General features: G+C 43.0%; 1 protein-coding gene across 1 annotated transcript in view; it reads left to right on the top strand.

The window, feature by feature from the left end:
- Window positions 1-15253, top strand: part of Ep300 (E1A binding protein p300) — a 64758-nt gene extending 49505 nt beyond the window's left edge. Inside the window, 11 exon segments of the mRNA XM_005354157.2 lie at window positions 648-725; window positions 3252-3319; window positions 4834-4984; window positions 5099-5245; window positions 5530-5643; window positions 6667-6832; window positions 7675-7839; window positions 9680-9841; window positions 11306-11587; window positions 11995-11998; window positions 12001-15253. Coding sequence (XP_005354214.1) covers window positions 648-725; window positions 3252-3319; window positions 4834-4984; window positions 5099-5245; window positions 5530-5643; window positions 6667-6832; window positions 7675-7839; window positions 9680-9841; window positions 11306-11587; window positions 11995-11998; window positions 12001-14180 — 3517 coding nt within the window. The 3' untranslated portion in view covers window positions 14181-15253.
- The last annotated feature ends 3049 nt before the right edge of the window (window positions 15254-18302 follow it).

Genomic DNA, 18302 nt, shown 5'->3' with positions numbered 1-18302 from the left:
TTATTTAACTTCATTTTATGTGCATTGGTGTGAAGGTGTCAGATCCCCTGGAACTGGAATTACAGACAGTTGTGAGCTGCCATGTGGGTGCTGGGAATTGAACCTGGGTCCTCGGGAAGAGCAGTCAGTGCTCTTAACCACTGAGCCGTCTCTCCAGCCCCTCATTGTTCCCTTTTAAGCATCAAACTACTCCTGCCCAGGGCTGTACTCTTCACCTCTCTGCATTTCCAGTGCATACAGAGAATGATCCTGGAGTTGGGAATTTAGCTCAGTGGTAGAGTGCTTGCTAGCAAACACAAGACCCTGTATTCCGTCCTCAGATCTAGGGGAAGAAAAATTTAAAAAGCACAGGTCCTTCTATTTTCTCTGATAATGGGGTGGGATAACTACACTCGCAGCAGTTACCTTCTCTCACTCTCCTTCTGGATTGGAAGTTTAGATTGTTTAACACATGATTGCTTTAATGATTTTGAAATTTGCTTTACCTATAACATCAAAGCAAAAAATCTCCACTAAACTAATTTTTAATTCTTTGGCATGACAGTTGGTTGTCTGTTGAATTGTTAGAATTGATGGGAGATACTGAAGATTTCATTTGGTGAAGATGATTCAAGATCAGTCTGAGAATTGGTTGTTTTCTTTTCTAGGTTTGTTGAGTGTACAGAATGTGGAAGAAAGATGCATCAGATCTGTGTCCTTCACCATGAGATCATCTGGCCAACTGGGTGAGTCCTAGGACATGGGCCAGAAGTATTTTGTTTACTTTCCATGAACATTCTTATCCGTGACTGTATTAATGTTCAAAATTATTGGTTGATTTTGTTCTAGTTAGGGTCTCACTGTGTGGCTCTTAGTAACTCGGAACATGCTATGTAGACCAGGCTTTTCCCGTCTTTTTTTCTGGCCCGAGTGCTGGGATCGTTGGACTCTAGCGTCCAAACACTAAGAAGGAGTTGCCCTCAGAGACCATCTCACACACCACAGCCGATGCAAAAGCATGAGGATTTTATTAATTCTGTCATGACAGGGTCCCCAAGCATTCGGGAAGCTGAGGGACCTCGAATAGCTGGTACAGTCTACTTTTAAAGGGGCCACAGAAGCAAGGGGGATGTTCTTTGACTATTCTGATTGGCTTATTTGAAAGGGCTATTACCAGTAATTGACTGGAGAGCTGTTGCCAGATCAGATGAGGTAAGAGGTCATTTTGACCCCGTTTCCCAGGGGACTGAATCAAAACATACGTATATGGGTAATTGTTCAGGAACTGAGTACGTGCGAGTGTAGCTGTTAGGTCCTTGGTTCCCAGGAGAGGAGGGGAAGCGCTATGGCACAGAGGCTGAGAGGATTCAGAATTGTCAAAAATGGCTTCAGGATTGTCTTAAAGTCTTACAGGATCAAAGCTGTGCATCACCATACCTGGACAAAGTTACAGTCTTCTAAGTATTTTCTTTGGGATCAGAATCTGACTTCCTGTTATAGCGGATTTCTGCCACAGAGTTGGGCTCTGGGTTCTGTCCTTACACTGCCTAACTGGATAAAGCACATCCAAAACACCTGTAATAGCTAGACAGCCTTTGGTAGCAGATAATCTATACACATTTTATTTGTGTATGTTTGTGTGTATTTTATATATAATCTGAACAACACAGTAAAAACCTGTCTCCATAAAAGAATGCTAAACTAAAGCCACTGTTGGTTATAACTAAATTTGCTACTAATTTTAAAAGGGTACAGGTGTTGTTAAAAAGCCAAGGAATGCTTCCTTCTTGAAACATCTACTTGGAATGGTATATTAAATGACTCTTTTGGTAGGAATGGGGGACCAGTAAGTTACATAGCTGTACTATGGTATAGACTCATAGGTTGTCCAATGACATTTAGAAAGGATGACTCTTATTTTGTGAGAGAGGAGCTGATGTTTATTTCCCATGAAAAACAAGTTCAAGCGTCAAGTTTGTATTGTAGAGGATGGGATCTCCTCACTGTGTAACAATTAGAGTAATTGTTGATAACAGCTAAGAGGATGAAAGGAAAGGAAAGGATAATTTATCTGAAATTGCCAATAAGTGATTGTCAGTGGTAACCTTTCAATTTTCTGTCACTTGTCCTTAAATATTCATGTTTAAGAGACATGCCTGAGATGCTAGAGAGATGGCTCAGTGGTTAAGATCACTGACTGTTCTTCCAGAGGACCCAGGTTCAAGTCCCAACACCCCTCATGGCAGCTACTGTCCCTAAGTCCAAAGATCTAACACCCTCACACAGACATATATACAGACAAAATACTAATATGAGAGAGAGAGACAGAGACAGAGACAGACAGACATGCTTGATAAGATTGCGATTAGATGGGGCTGGAGAGATGGCTCAGAGGTTAAGAGCACTGACTGCTCTTCCAAAGGTCCTGAGTTCAATTCCCAGCAACCACATGGTGGCTCACAACCATCTGTAATGATGTCTGGTGCCCTCTTCTGGCCTGCAGGCATACATACAGACAGAATATTGTATACATAATAAATAAATAAATATTTAAAAAAAAAAGATTGCGATTAGAACTTAAGGTCAACCAACTTGTTAAAGACAATCACTGAGGGGTCTGAGAGATGCCTTAATGGTTAAGAGTATTGGCTGCTCTTACAGAGGACCTGAGTTCAAATCCCAGTACCCACATGACAGCTCACAACCATCGTAACTCTAGTTCTAGAGGATTGAACATTTTCAATGTTCATAAAGTTAACGGAACATAAAGTTTCAGTGCACATAAAGTTAACGGGAAAAAAAAAGACAATCATTGATAATATATTAATGGGGCTTAACATTAATACTTTACATAGTTCAGTTCTCAGCGCCCAAGTCAGCAGCTCACAACTACAAGTAACTTTTGTTCCAAGGAATCCAAAGGCTTTTTCTGGTATCCCCAAATAACCCACACATATTTTTTTTTGTTGTTAGTGGTGGTTTTTTTGAGATTGTTTCATTGTAGCCCAGGCTGGCCAGGAGCTGCTCCTGGTCTTCCTGTCTCCCGTTCCCAGTTGAGATAAACTCTTCTGTCCACTAGAACACAAAGCCTGCTTTCTAGAAAAAACCCAGTTTGTATACTGGTTATATTTCCTGTTATATATAGGAATTTTTTGTGCCACGTTGGTGGTGTTGCTTTTGTTGTTGTTTTTGTTTTAAGCTTACTGATAGATTTTTGTTGCATGGTACTTGAATTTTATGTTATATAAGTAATTTTCTACTTTACATTTTAGGTTTGTCTGTGATGGCTGTTTAAAGAAAACTGCACGTGCTAGGAAAGAAAACAAGTTTTCTGCTAAAAGTAAGTATTATTATTTTAAATTATTTAATTTTATTTTATATGCTTTGGTGTGCAGGTGTCACATCCCCTGGAACTGGAGTTAACAGACAGTTGTTAGCTGCCGTGTGGGTGCTAGGTATTGAACCTGGTTCTTCTGGAAGAGCAGCCAGGGCTCTTAACTGCTGAGCCATATCTCCAGCCTGGTGTAGGAGGTCCTTTTGTATTTGTGTTATTTTTACTGGTTAAATAAAGAAACTGCCTTTGCCTTTTGATAGGGCAGAACTTAGATAGTTGGGAAAATGAAACTACATGTTGGGAGAAAAAAGACACACAGAGAGCTACCATACAGTTGCCAAGTCAAATATGCTAAATCTTTTCCAGTAAGCCACCACCTCGTGGTGACAGATTTAAGAAAAATGGGTTAGATCAGGATGTGAGAGCAGGCCAAAAAGAGACTAGATCTCATGGGCCAGGCAGTAATTAAATTAATACAATTTCCGTGTGGTTATTTCTGGAGTAAGCTAGCCGGGTAGTGGGACACAGCCCCCTCCTGCTACAACTCTAGCCCCAAGTATTATATTTGAGGTAAACCCTGGTTTAAAAAAATTATATAGCCAAGTGGTGGTGGTTCATACCTTTAATCCCAGCTGCCTAAATACTAGTGAAATTGAAACCGGTCAAAATGAATTAGTTTTAAATGTTCCAAGTGTTACAGCACATACTTGTTAATCCCTGTATTCTAGAAGCAAGCGGATCTCCGAGTTTGAGGCAAATCTTGGCTAAGTAGTGAGACCCTCTTTCAAAAAAGAAAAATATTTTTTTAAGCCAAAATCATATTATAGCATAACGAAGTATAAAAGTGAACCTTTTAATGAGGCGGTGGTGGCCCAGCACCTTTAATCTCAGCACTGGGAGACAGAGGCAGGCAGATCTCTTTGATTTCGAGGCCAGCCTGGTCTATAGAGCGAGTTCTAGGACACCCTGGGCTGTTACATAGAGAAACCCTGTCTTGAAGTACAAAAACTCTTTAGAAGGGACTTTGGTTAATAATCACCCCCTGCCCTTTCCCTGTATTTATTCTTGTCCTGGCACATGTCACAATGTGGGCCAAGTGTGAAGTGATTGACTAGAGTTATTGTCGCAGGAGTATTCGGTTTCCCCCCTTTGGCGCTGTAGAGGTAATTTGTTATATAAGCCTGTGTGCCGAGGGATAGGATATCAGAGTTACCTTACTGTATTAAAAATCAAATACAGTCTATGTAGTGGTGGTACACGCCTTTAACCCCACACTCCTGAGGCAGAGGCAGGCAGATAATCTGAGTTCGTGTCCAGCCTGGTCTACAGAGTGAATCCAGGACAGTTAGGGCTACAAAAATGAATCCTGTCTAGAAAAACAAATCAATGCTTCAGGTTTGTACATGCACCTCAAAATTGACAGTAAAAATTTAAACCATGGTAACTTTCTTTCTAATCTTTAATACTTGGAATTGAGCCCAGGGCTACACCTTGGTAACTTTTAACTTTTATATTCCTAGGATTGCCGCCTACCAGACTTGGTACCTTTCTGGAGAATCGAGTGAATGACTTCCTAAGGCGCCAAAATCATCCTGAATCAGGAGAGGTCACTGTTAGGGTTGTTCATGCTTCTGACAAAACTGTAGAGGTGAAACCAGGCATGAAAGCAAGGTGTTTATTAATTTTCATTTCTACTCTTGAAGAGATACAGTTGTGCATTCTCAGTTACTGTTGATAATTTCCACCTGAATAATTTGTGGTTTTCTTTCAATCTGATATGTGTAGGTTTGTAGATAGCGGAGAGATGGCAGAATCTTTTCCATACCGAACTAAGGCCCTTTTTGCCTTTGAAGAAATCGATGGTGTTGACTTATGTTTTTTTGGCATGCATGTTCAAGAGTATGGCTCTGACTGCCCCCCACCCAACCAAAGGTAGGACTGACTTACTATGACCAACCTCTGTTTTTGTTGGGCAGGGAATGGCAGGGAGATTGTATAACTAATACAAAAGCACTGAATGAAACATGATATGTATAGCATGTACCAGGTAAAAATTACATGGAAGCCATTGCCAAGTCTGGTCCCCACAAAGCCACAATCTCTAATTTTCCTATGATAATTTATAAAAGTCAGCACAGGAAAGGAAGTAGATATTTTTAGCCATGTAAATAATAACTTAAGTGATAGAGATTTTTCTCTCCCTGTTTTTGATATAGGAGAGTATACATATCTTACCTCGATAGTGTTCATTTCTTCCGTCCTAAATGCTTGAGGACCGCAGTCTATCATGAAATTCTAATTGGATATTTAGAATATGTCAAGAAATTGGGGTAAGCATATTAATAATTACTATCTTTTAAAAATAACGTGGAAATGTGTAAGTTTGTATTTGGCTTTCTCATGTTTGTTGTGATATAGTGAAGCCATGACTTGTTAGATCTCTGATATGAATCTGATGTTACCTGATTCCTACTTCACTAATCCTTTAGTTCCACTCTGTTGAGTTAAACCATTGTGTTTACAGTTTGCATTAAGTTATTGATAATGACTTGAGAGCTGGCTCAACAGTTTAAGAGCATTGGCTGCTCTTCCAGAGGACTTGGGTTCATTTTTCAGCACCCATGTGGTAACTCACAACAGTTCTAGATCTGACACTCTCACACCAATGCACATAAATAAAATTGTGGGGGGAAAAGTTGTTCATTACTTAAGATCTGAAGGTACATATATCCTAGAGACTACCATCTTACTTATAGGAGATTACTTCTAGCAGTTTACCTTGCATGTAATTTCTGTTATGATGGATTCCTATTCCTTTGCAATATAGTTGTCTTTTGATCTTAAAGTACAGATTTTAGGATCAAGAACAAAGTCAGCAGGCCGGGCGGTGGTGGCCCACGCCTTTAATCCCAGCACTCGGGAGGCAGAGGCAGGCGGATCTCTGTGAGTTCGAGACCAGCCTGGTTTACAAGAGCTAGTTCCAGGACAGGCTCCAAAACCACAGAGAAACCCTGTCTCGAAAAACCAAAAAAAAAAAAAAAAAAAAAAAGAGCTAAGTCAGCCTTTTTAAATGAAATTCATAGCACTCTTTGGCCTTTCAAAACAAGTAGGTAGTACAAGAACTGTTAGTGCTTAGGTTAGACCTACTTCTGGCCTAAGAATTTGGATCTGGGATTTGGTCTTCTTGAGAAAATAAGCATTTCTGTCTGTGTTTCACCCTGTGGTTTAAAATGTATCACTGCTTGTGTGCAATGGTATGCACCTATGGCTTCGACTACTTATAACTTTCTCTAGCACAAATGATATCTTCTTGATATCATTTATCATGATATTCCATATCTTCATGTTTTTAGATATACAACAGGGCATATTTGGGCATGTCCACCAAGTGAAGGGGATGACTATATCTTCCATTGTCACCCTCCTGATCAGAAAATCCCAAAGCCAAAGCGCCTACAGGAATGGTACAAAAAGATGCTTGACAAGGCTGTATCAGAACGTATTGTCCACGACTATAAGGTCAGTTTGAACTTGGAAATAATATTCTTGCTATTTTCTGTCCTCTCTGACAAATCTTCTGTTCTGACTTATAACATGTGATTGCTATAATTATGCTAATTTATTAATTTATTTTTATTTCATTGAAGTGTGTATGTGTGTGTGTGTGTATATATCTCCTTTTTTTTTTCCCTCTGAGATAGGATTTCAATGTAACTTTGGAGCCTGTCATGAAACCAACTCTTGTAGACCAGGCTGGGCTCGAACTCACAGAGATCTGCCTTTCTCTGCCTCCTGAGTGCTGGGATTAAAGGCATGTGCCAGGCTCATCTATGTAGGGAATTCCAGCCATCCTGGACTATGTAGTGACACATTGTCTCTAAAAGAACTGGGGGAAAAAAGCAAAGAACTCAGCATGGTGATGCACGCCCTTAATCCTAGCACTTAAGAGACTGCAGTAGGTGGATCTCTGTGAGTTCTGAGGCCAGTCTGTTCTACATAACGGGGTCCAGGCCAGCCACTGGTACATAGTGAGACCCTGTCTCAAAGAAGGAAGTATATTGGTATAATTTAAAACGCGTTCTCATTGTTTGTCTGGCATGTTCCCTAGAGAACTTTGCCATTTTTGTTGTACAATGAAAGCTGTTCTTCCAGAGGTCCTGAGTTCAATTTCCAGCAACCACATGGTGGCTATCAACCATCTAAAATGAGGTCTGGTTTCCTCTTCTAGTGTACAAACATACATGTAAACAGAACACTGTATATATGTAATGAATAATTTATAAGAAAGAAAAAACAAAAAGCTTAGAAATTCCTGATTGTAATTACTTGGGGTTTTTTTTTTTTGTTTTTGTTTTAAACAGGATATTTTAAAACAAGCTACTGAAGATCGATTAACAAGTGCAAAAGAGTTACCCTATTTTGAAGGTGATTTCTGGCCCAATGTTCTGGAAGAAAGCATTAAAGAACTTGAACAGGAAGAGGAAGAGAGAAAAAGGGAAGAGAACACCAGCAATGAGAGTACTGATGTAAGGGCTTTTTCTCTCTGCAGTGTCTGCCTTGATAATCTGATAGTACTGAAAGGAGTTTACACCTTTTTTGTTTGTGTTCAAGACCCTGTAAGCAAGTAGCCCTGGCTGTCCTTTGTAGACCTTGCTGGCCTTGAACTCAAGAGACTTCTCTGCCTCCAGAGTGTTGTGATGAAAGGCATGTGCTACTGCTGCCTGTCTAGGGGTTTATACTTTCAACTTAGTTTTCTGCACACATCTTACTCTCAGCTCTCAGGGAATGCAAAGTCAGCCTTGGCAACATAGTTCAAGGCCTACCTTGGCTGAATAGTTGACCCTGTCTTAGAACAAAGGGTCATTGTAATTCTAACTAGTAGTATCGTGGGCGCTGAAGCTCCTGAAAAAGTATATAGCAAAAATACTTTTACTGGCCAAATTATGACTGGTATAAGCTTTGTAGACTGTACATCCTCTCTGTTGTATTTTTCTAGAAATGCTAAGGATCACATCCAGGCTACCATGTTGCTACTAAGTAGGTTCTTTGTCACTGAGATATTGTATCAACACAGCCTTTCCCTGCTTTTTTTTTTAAAGAAACCTTTTAAAGTATAAGGTTCTCATTTAACTTGTCTGTTTTGTAGAACCTGGCTTAGTACCTTCTTCAGTTATTGATCACTTTTACACAGAGTTCTGGGTTTTAACTTAAGTCAGGGCTGACTGAGATGGTGATACACAACTTTTTCACATTCAAGAGGCAGAGACAGAAAGATATTTCTGAGTTCTACGTATCAAAACCATGTCCAAAAAAAATGCTTGGACAGGTAAGATGGCTCTGAGTAAAGGCCTTTAGCCACTTAGCCCTGAGTTCACTCCTTGGACCCACATGGTTGAAACAGAAACAGAGATCTGGCTCCCATATATTGCTCTTACCTCCACGCCTGTGTGCTGTGGTCGCCACACATAAACACAGATACATCCAAGGGCCCTAGATAAAGTTCAGTCTCTAGCATCAAAAATCAAAACAAAAGACTCTTAAGCCAAGCATGGCAGTAATCTCAGTATTTGGGAGGTAGAGACAGGAGGGTCAGTTTAAGACTGAGCTGAACTTCATGGCACAAATCTGTTTCCTTTTTTAATTTCTTTCAGTCTACCAGATTTTGCCCCCCCCCCCCAAGTGCTAGTATTAAAAAACCACGACACCACTGTCCCACTCTCCAAAATGCTTTAACCTTTGGTTCAATTCATTGCTAGATTGTGGGTGAAAGGGGAAACCAAAGCCTGCTTGCTTATTCCCTCTTCCATGCTTCATGGCTTTCATGGTTCACTAAACTCAGAACTGCCCGCCTCTGCCTCCCAAGTCCTGGGATTAAGGGCATGCGTCAATACTGGCCATCAAAATAGGAGTTTTCTAGATAAAGTTTACAAGTTTTCATTTCTTTAATGAAGCTTGGGGTTTTTACTAGGAAGGAGGTAATTGGGAGAGGTGACTCTATTCAAGAGCACTTGCTGTTCTTACAGAGGATCCCAGTTCTGTTCTGTTCCTTGCATCGAACCCAGGAAGCTCATAACTGTCTTAAACTCCAGTTTTGGATTCAAAGAGCCTCTGAAAGTGCCTACACACACACGTGACATAAGTACTCGTACAGCTAAATAAATAAAAGAATATTTAAGCATCAAGTAGCTTGTGAGTTAAAAAGAACCCAATTAAAAAGGAGTGGACAATGAGCTTCTAGAGAAATAAAAGTATTAGCTAAGAGTGTAATATCCTGTTTGAAAGGAAAGTCTATTACACCTTCAGTCTTATTTCCAGATCCATCCTAGCAACCTCACATTTTCATTTGTTCTTTGTGCTGCCTTACAGGTAACAAAAGGGGACAGCAAAAATGCTAAGAAGAAGAATAACAAGAAAACCAGCAAAAACAAAAGCAGCCTGAGTAGGGGCAATAAGAAGAAACCTGGTATGCCCAATGTGTCTAATGACCTGTCTCAGAAACTGTATGCCACCATGGAAAAGCATAAAGAGGTGAGAGTCAGCCTTCAGGGTAAAGGTGTGTGTGTGGCAGGCGAGTGCCCTTCCCAACTGACACTGTAATGAGAACTCTAGGTTGCTGAAAATGAGGAGGGCAGAAATGGCTTGAGGGGTGACTGGGATGAAAAGAGTATGTGTATAGACTTTGGTTATAAAACAGAAAATGTTTTAGCTGCTTGAGTGATATCCATCCCTTCAGCCATGCCACTGCATTCTAGTGGATGCCACTATCAGAATATACTACTAATAGCCTGAACTTTTCGAGGGTAAAGTACTATCTGAGAAAGCTAATTGATTTGACTTACACTGCCTAATCTTAGAAGCTAGAATCTCAGGCTATGGGTGTGTATTACAAGTTCATGACTTGGCCTTTGCAATGGGATAGCAGAAGCAAAAATGCCTGTTGTAGTATAGTGTAGGTCTTTATGCTAACTTATACAGACTTTCAGTCTCTCCAGAACTAGCCTGTAGTAGAGGACAGGGTGAGGCATGGCCGTTCATCTTCTGACCCTGGATATAAGGCACACCAGTGGTTCATCCGACATACATTCAGGCAAAGTACTGATGCACATAAATATTTTAAATTGGTAACTTAAAAAGCTTTGTAGACTTTCTGTGCCATTTTCTTTTTATTTGTTCTCTGTATTTAGCAAGTACCTTCTAAGAAAAACATCCAAACTGATTTTAATTGTGTTGAGTTGCCACGTCTTCGCAGTGGTCTCGGCCTTTTTTCATGCCATGGGCGTTTTTGTTGGTTAGTTCAGGGCAGGGTCTTGCAGAATATCTCCATTAAGATATTCCATTTGAGTTGATGCTTTTCTGTGGTTAGATTCAGGTTAAACCACAGACCCCATCTTAAGGTATACTATTCACTGTATGTGTGCTGTCCTTGAGCTAGTCTGTTGTTTGGCTTATTTTGTTATTTTTGGTTGTGAGCCTAGCCTTTAATTTTGTTCTAATTTTGTAGACCAGATATATGTCAAACTCACAGAAAGCACCTGATTCTGACTTCAGAGTGCTGGGATTAAAGGTCTGTCTGTGTCAACCACACCCAGCCCTAGACTGTTCCTATTTTGAAGATAATACTGAAATGAAGTAACAGAATATTATTAGCTTTAAGGGTTCTTTTGGTTTGGTTTTTGTTTGTATTTTGAGATACGGTTTCTCTGTTTAACAGTCCAGGCTATCCTGTAACTCTTTGTAGACCAAGCTGACCTCTAAACTCAGATCCACCTGCCTCTGCCTCCTGAGTGCTGGGAGTAAAGGTATGCGCTTTCACTGTCTGGCTTGAGTTTTAGGTTCTTTATTATATATACTCAAGTCTCAGTGAACAGGGATAGGGGAAGTATGACTGTCATTTAACCCCTGAACCCACTCTTCTGTTTTGGCCCTCTCTGGTGCCTTTTTGCTGCAGTGGTATTGTAGTTCCAGAGTCACAATGAGCTTGTCTCTTGGCAGGTCTTCTTTGTAATCCGCCTCATCGCTTGTCCTGCACCCAACTCTCTGCCTCCCATTGTTGATCCTGACCCTCTCATCCCTTGTGACTTGATGGATGGTAGAGATGCATTCCTCACTCTAGCAAGGGATAAACACCTGGAATTCTCTTCACTCCGAAGAGCCCAGTGGTCTACCATGTGCATGCTGGTGGAACTCCATACACAGAGTCAAGATCGATTTGTCTACACCTGCAACGAGTGCAAGCACCATGTGGAGACTCGCTGGCATTGCACTGTGTGTGAGGTAGGTCTATTTTGTGGGAAGGACAGGACAGGACACATTGGTCCCCATTGTCTGAGTTGTGATATAGACATGTGGTAAAAACAAAACAAACAAACAAAAAAAAACCCACGTGCTCTTGTGGGAAGTGACAGAGCTGAAAAGAATGGTTTTACCTTTTTTTGGTTTTCTGAGACAGAATTTCTCTGTAGCTTTGGAGCCTGTCCTGGAACTAGCTCTTGTAGACCAGGCTGGCCTCGAACTCACAGAGAACTGCCTCCCAAGTGTTGGGATTAAAGGCGTGTGCAGCCACCGCCCAGTGATTTTATCTTTTTATAAAAGGAGCTTTTCTAGCTCAAGCAAAATATATATAATGATTTCGAATTATTTCAGTCTTGCACAGTTGACCTTCATCTTGTTTTCCCTTCCAGGATTATGAACCTGTTAGAACACTAAAAACCATGACCACAAAATGGAGAAACTAGGTCTTGGCTTGGATGATGAGAGCAATAATCAGCAAGCAGCAGCCACACAGAGCCCAGGAGATTCTCGCCGCCTGAGCATCCAACGCTGCATACAGTCTCTGGTACATGCGTGCCAGTGCCGCAATGCCAACTGTTCTCTGCCTTCCTGCCAGAAGATGAAGAGGGTTGTGCAGCACACCAAAGGCTGCAAACGGAAAACCAATGGTGGATGCCCCATCTGCAAACAGCTTATTGCCCTCTGCTGCTACCATGCCAAGCACTGCCAGGAGAACAAATGTCCGGTGCCATTCTGCCTCAACATCAAGCAAAAGCTCCGGCAGCAACAGCTGCAGCACCGGCTCCAGCAGGCTCAGATGCTCCGCAGGAGGATGGCCAGCATGCAACGGACTGGTGTGGCGGGGCAGCAGCAGGGTCTGCCGTCCCCAACTCCTGCTACTCCAACCACCCCTACTGGCCAACAGCCAGCCACCCCACAAACACCCCAGCCCCAACCTACTTCTCAACCTCAGCCCACGCCTCCCAACAACATGCCACCCTACTTGCCCAGGACTCAAACTACTGGCCCTGTGTCCCAGGGTAAGGCAGCAGGCCAGGTGACCCCACCAACCCCACCTCAGACTGCCCAACCCCCCCTTCCAGGACCTCCACCTGCAGCAGTAGAAATGGCAATGCAGATTCAGAGGGCAGCAGAGACACAACGACAGATGGCTCATGTACAAATTTTCCAAAGGCCAATCCAGCACCAGATGCCCCAGATGACGCCCATGACTCCTATGGGTATGAACCCCCCTCCTATGGCTAGAGGTCCTGGTGGGCATTTGGATCCAGGAATGGGTCCCACAGGAATGCAACAGCAGTCACCTTGGGCCCAAGGAGGAATTTCTCAGCCACAGCAGATGCCTTCAGGGATGCCGAGGCCTGCAATGATGTCAGTGGCCCAGCATGGTCAGCCGTTGAACATGCCTCAACAGCCAGGATTGGGACAAGTAGGTGTGAGCCCTCTCAAACCAGGCACTGTGTCTCAACAAGCCTTACAAAACCTTTTGCGGACTCTCAGGTCTCCCAGTTCTCCCTTACAGCAGCAACAGGTGCTTAGTATCCTTCACTCCAGCCCCCAACTGTTGGCTGCATTTATCAAGCAGCGGGCTGCCAAGTATGCCAACTCTAATTCACAACCTCTCCCTGGACAGCCTGGCATGCCTCAGGGACAGCCAGGACTGCAACCACCTACTATGCCTGGTCAGCAAGGTGTCCACTCCAACCCAGCCTTGCAGAGTATGAATCCTATGCAGGTAGGTGTCCAGAGAGCTGGCTTGCCCCAGCAGCAGCCCCAGCAGCAGCTCCAGCCACCCATGGGAGGAATGAGTCCTCAAGCTCAGCAAATGAACATGAATCACAACACCATGCCTTCACAGTTCCGAGACATCTTAAGACGTCAGATGATGCAACAGCAGGGAGCAGGTCCCGGAATTGGCCCTGGAATGGCCAACCACAACCAGTTCCAGCAGTCCCAAGGAATTGGCTACCCACCCCAGCAGCAACAGCAGCAACAGCAGCAGCGGATGCAGCATCACATGCAACAGATGCAGCAAGGGAATATGGGACAGATGGGCCAGCTTCCCCAGGCTTTGGGGGCAGAGGCAGGAGCCAGTCTGCAGGCATATCAGCAGAGACTTCTTCAGCAACAGATGGGATCTCCTGCTCAGCCCAACCCAATGAGTCCACAGCAGCATATGCTCCCAAATCAGGCACAGTCCCCACACCTGCAAGGTCAGCAGATCCCTAATTCTCTCTCCAATCAAGTGCGTTCTCCCCAGCCTGTCCCTTCTCCACGACCACAGTCTCAGCCCCCCCATTCCAGCCCATCTCCGAGGATGCAGCCTCAGCCCTCTCCACACCATGTTTCTCCACAGACCAGTTCCCCACATCCTGGGCTGGTAGCTGCCCAGGCTGCCAACCCCATGGAACAAGGGCATTTTGCCAGCCCAGACCAGAATTCAATGCTTTCACAGCTCGCTACCAATCCAGGCATGGCAAACCTCCACGGTGCAAGCGCCACGGACCTGGGACTGAGCACCGATAATGCAGACTTGAATTCAAACCTCTCACAGAGTACACTAGACATACACTAGAGACACCTTGTAGTATTTTGGGAGCAAAAAATTATTTTCTCTTAACAAGACTTTTTGTACTGAAAACAATTTTTTTGAATCTTTCTTAGCCTAAAAGACAATTTTCCTTGGAACATGTAAAAACTGTGCAGTAGCCGTGTGTGGTTTAAGCAAACATGCCAGATGAGCCTGAGGGATGATAGATTACAAAGAATATATTTTTGTTATGGCTGGTCAATCCAGCCGTTTTTCTCCCCTTGTGTGTGTGGTTCAAGTGTGCACTGGGAGGCGACTGAGGCCTGAAGCCAACCATATGCTCCTGCCTTGGGCCTCCAATAGGTTTTATTATTTTTTTTAAATTAATGAAAATATGTAATATTAATAGTTATTATTTACTGGTGCAAATGGTTGACATTTTTCCCTATTTTCCTCACTTTATGGAAGAATTTAAAAAAAAACATTTCTAAAACCAGAGGACAAAAGGGGTTAATGTTACTTAAAATTACATTATATATATATATATAAAAACTATATATAAATATATTAAAATACCAATTTTTTTCTCTGGGTGCAAAGATGTTCATTCTTTTAAAAACATTTAAGAAAAAAAAAACCCTCCTTCCACCCCTCAAGTCAACTTTTGTGCTCCGGAAGATTTTCTATTCCATAAGTCTGAGCGTAAAACTTCAAGTATTAAGATAATTTGTACATGTAGAGAAAAATGACTTTTTTCAAAATATACAGGGGCAGCTGCCAAATTGATGTATTATAATATTGTGGTTCTGTTTCTTGAGAGATTTTTTTTTGTTATTTTTACATCTAACAAAGGAAAAAATTTAAAAAGAGGGTAAGAAACGACTCCAGTGGGGTGATTTTAACAGGGAAATGTCCGAGGTTTCTTCGCTTGCTTTCTTCCTTACTCTGCCCCCACACATACATTTTCTCTAAAACTTGAAAATAGAAAGCAAAACCCTCAACTGTTGTAAATCATGCAATTAAAGTTGATTACTTATAAATATAAACTTTGGATCACTGTATAGACTGTTAAATTTGATTTCTTATTACCTATTGTTAAATAAACTGTGTGAGACAGATACCTTGGCTTGTATCACTTCTTTAAGGCTCATCTTAGTCTTAGCGAACACCAGGTCAGGACTGGGGATGAAGCTGGTAGACTGCTTGCCTAGCATGAGCTAATCAGTCCCCAGCCAGCACCCAGTGCTCATGGGCCTGCAAACCCAGTCCTCAGAGGGTAGAGACAGAAAGATCAAAAGCTGAAAGTAATTTTTAGTTTTGCAACAAATTGGTGGACAGTCTAGGCTATCTGAGTCTCTGTATCAGAATTAAAAAGTTTCATGGATCTCAGCACAATAGAAACTGAAGCTGTTTGAACCTTTTAGCTAATTAGCAAGACTGATTAGGGTCAAGAGGAAAAAGGAAAGATTGGCATGCCTACAAACTTATATGTAATAGCTAAATTTTGGCAAATTATTTCAAAGGTCAGGAGATAAAGTCCCTGTTTCTTACCCCATCCCATGTTACCCTTCAAAAGCAGCCATTTGTGGCAAACTTTTTTTTTAAGATTTAATTATTATGTATACAGTGTTCTATCTGCATGTATACCTGCACATCAGAATAGGGCACCAGATCTCATTACAGAAAGTAGTGAGCCACCATGTGATTACTGGGGAGTGCTCTTAACCTTTGAGAGACCACTAGTTTCTCCTCTGGGAGCTCACTTAAATACCCCGTGGGAGGGGTCAGGGCCTGGCATGCTGGGATTTGGAGTCCAGACCAATACAACTAGGCCTGGGGGTTGGGATGGATGCAAGGGGCTGGGTGCTACGCTCCCAACTTATGTCCCCTGCAGGATAGAATGTTTTCATCTTTGAGGAACACAACAATGCTGGGAATCAATCCCGGGCCCTCTTTAACAGATGTACTATCCTGTCCAGAGCTCAAAGGATTTATGTCCTACATGAGACAAGTCATTATTTGTGTTACTTTTTAAATGATCCAGAAAAAAATGACAGGTCAAAGGTCCAGAGAGAAGTCTTAGAGAAAAAACAGACTCTGTGTAAGGGGCCAGCTCAAACTCATACTTTGGCTGCAGCCTGAGACAGGTCTACTGAGCAGGGCATAACACGTCTCAGGGCAGATTAATTCTGAATTAATTGAATTCCTAATTAACTGAATTCCTAATTAATCTTGGGTAAGGGCGTCTGTCATGCGGGACCCAGTTTGTCTTCCCAACTATGAACCTGGAAAGCTTGAGCTTCTGGTTCCATGCAGTGGGGGATGATACGCATTAAGATTCAAAAGATAATAAAAGAGAATGGTTGGTTGTGCAGTGATGGGGGCACACACCTTTAATCACAGCACTCAGGAGGCAGAGGCAGGTGGATCTCTTGTGAGTTCAAGGCCAGGCTGGTCTACAGAGCCCTGTCTTGAAAAAAAAAAACAACACCCCCTCACACATAGACAAAACAACAAAAAGATGATGAATTTTCTGACTCATTCAAACCTGATGGGAAAATGTTCCAAGCTACAAGACTTCCCCTGTCCAGAACTGGGTTCTCTATCCTAGCTCCCTTCCTGTCTTCGCTCTACCGTGTCACAGGCATCTCAAACTAAGCCCAATTCCTTCTGTTGTTGATGATATTTTTAGACAGGGTCTCTTGTAACCCAGGTTGGCCTTGAATTTGTTGTCTGTGGCTAGCCCTGATCCATCTCATCCTCCAGCATCTTCCTGTCAAGTTCAGAGGTTTGTGCCACCATAGTCAGACCCAAGGCTGGGTAAGCACTCCTACCAACTGAGCTACATTTCAGCTATTAACTGTTTTGTATGTATGTATGTACATAAATATTGTGTACATATGTGTGTGTGCATGTGGATAGCATTCAGTCACATACATGCCACACTGTACATCTGGAGGTCAGAGAACAAGTTTTGGGGTTACAAAGATCAAACTCAGGTCATCTGACTTGTTCTGAAAATGCATTTATCTATTTAGACATATTTCCAGCCCTTCTAAATTTTCTTATAAAGGTTTATTGTTTATTATTGTTAATATTATTATTGAGGCAGTATGTCACTTAGTAGCTCTTGCTGGTCAGGAACTTGGTGTGTAAACCAGGCTGAAAGGCTGAAACTCACAGATCCTCCTCTCAAGGGCTGGGATTAGAAGTCAAGCAATGACCTAGAACAGATAGGGCCTGAGGAAACAAGCTCCGCCGGGAGCAGAAGCCAGGAGCAAATCCAGTGCCAGGACACTGGCGGACCAGGATAGAGCCAACAACCCTATCCAGAATCAGCAGTCTCCACTTAGGACAGAGAGGGAACAAGTTCCACCAGGATCAGAAGCCAGGAGCAAATCCAGTCCCAGGAGCCAACCCCAGTCCTGGGACACTGGCTGATCAGAATTGAGCCAGCAACCAGATTCAGAGTCACCTATCTCCACTGGAACAGGTACAGGGGAGTAATGGCTGAGTGAGTGAGCCAGAGCCAGAGACTGCTGAGGGTCTGGGCATGAATCTTGGACCTTCAAGGGAGTAGACCTAAGCAGGCCCTGGTAGGTCTGGGCTGAGTCTAAGACCTGCCAGGAGTTAGCCTGAGCCAGGACCTCTGCCAGTCTGGGCGTGAGTGAACCTGGGACCTCTGAGGAAAAAGGCAGGAACCAGAGATCTGGGCGGGGCCAGGCGTGAGTCTGGGACCTCAGAGGGAGTATGCCTGGGCCAGGTATTGGTCTGGGGCATCAAAGGGCAGGAACCTGGAACCTCTGCGGTCCGAGCGTTAAGTCTGAGACCTCTGAGGGAGTAAGCTGGTCCTCTGCGGGTCCGGTTGCACCAGAGCCTGGGACATCCGAGGCAGTAGACTGGAACAAGACCTTTCCAGGTCCAAATCCAACCTAGGGACTTCTGCAGGAGGTGTTCCAGACCAGGATTTACAGAAACAGGGCAAAGCTAGCAACCTAGGTCAAAGTAAGCCTGAGACAGCAAACTCCAAGGGTGCACAGCAAAGCACACAAGTGCTGAGCTATCTCCAGGAACATGGAGTAACCAACGGGGTAATAAGAGCTGTGACATTAGCCGGGCGATGGTGGCGCACGCCTTTAATCCCAGCACTCGGGAGGCAGAGGCAGG

This window comes from Microtus ochrogaster, chromosome 15, assembly GCF_000317375.1.
Source record: "Microtus ochrogaster isolate Prairie Vole_2 chromosome 15, MicOch1.0, whole genome shotgun sequence".
NCBI classification, from domain to species: Eukaryota; Metazoa; Chordata; class Mammalia; order Rodentia; family Cricetidae; genus Microtus; species Microtus ochrogaster.
The sequence above is the reverse complement of the archived record's forward strand: the minus strand, read 5'-3'. Positions and strand labels throughout refer to the sequence as shown.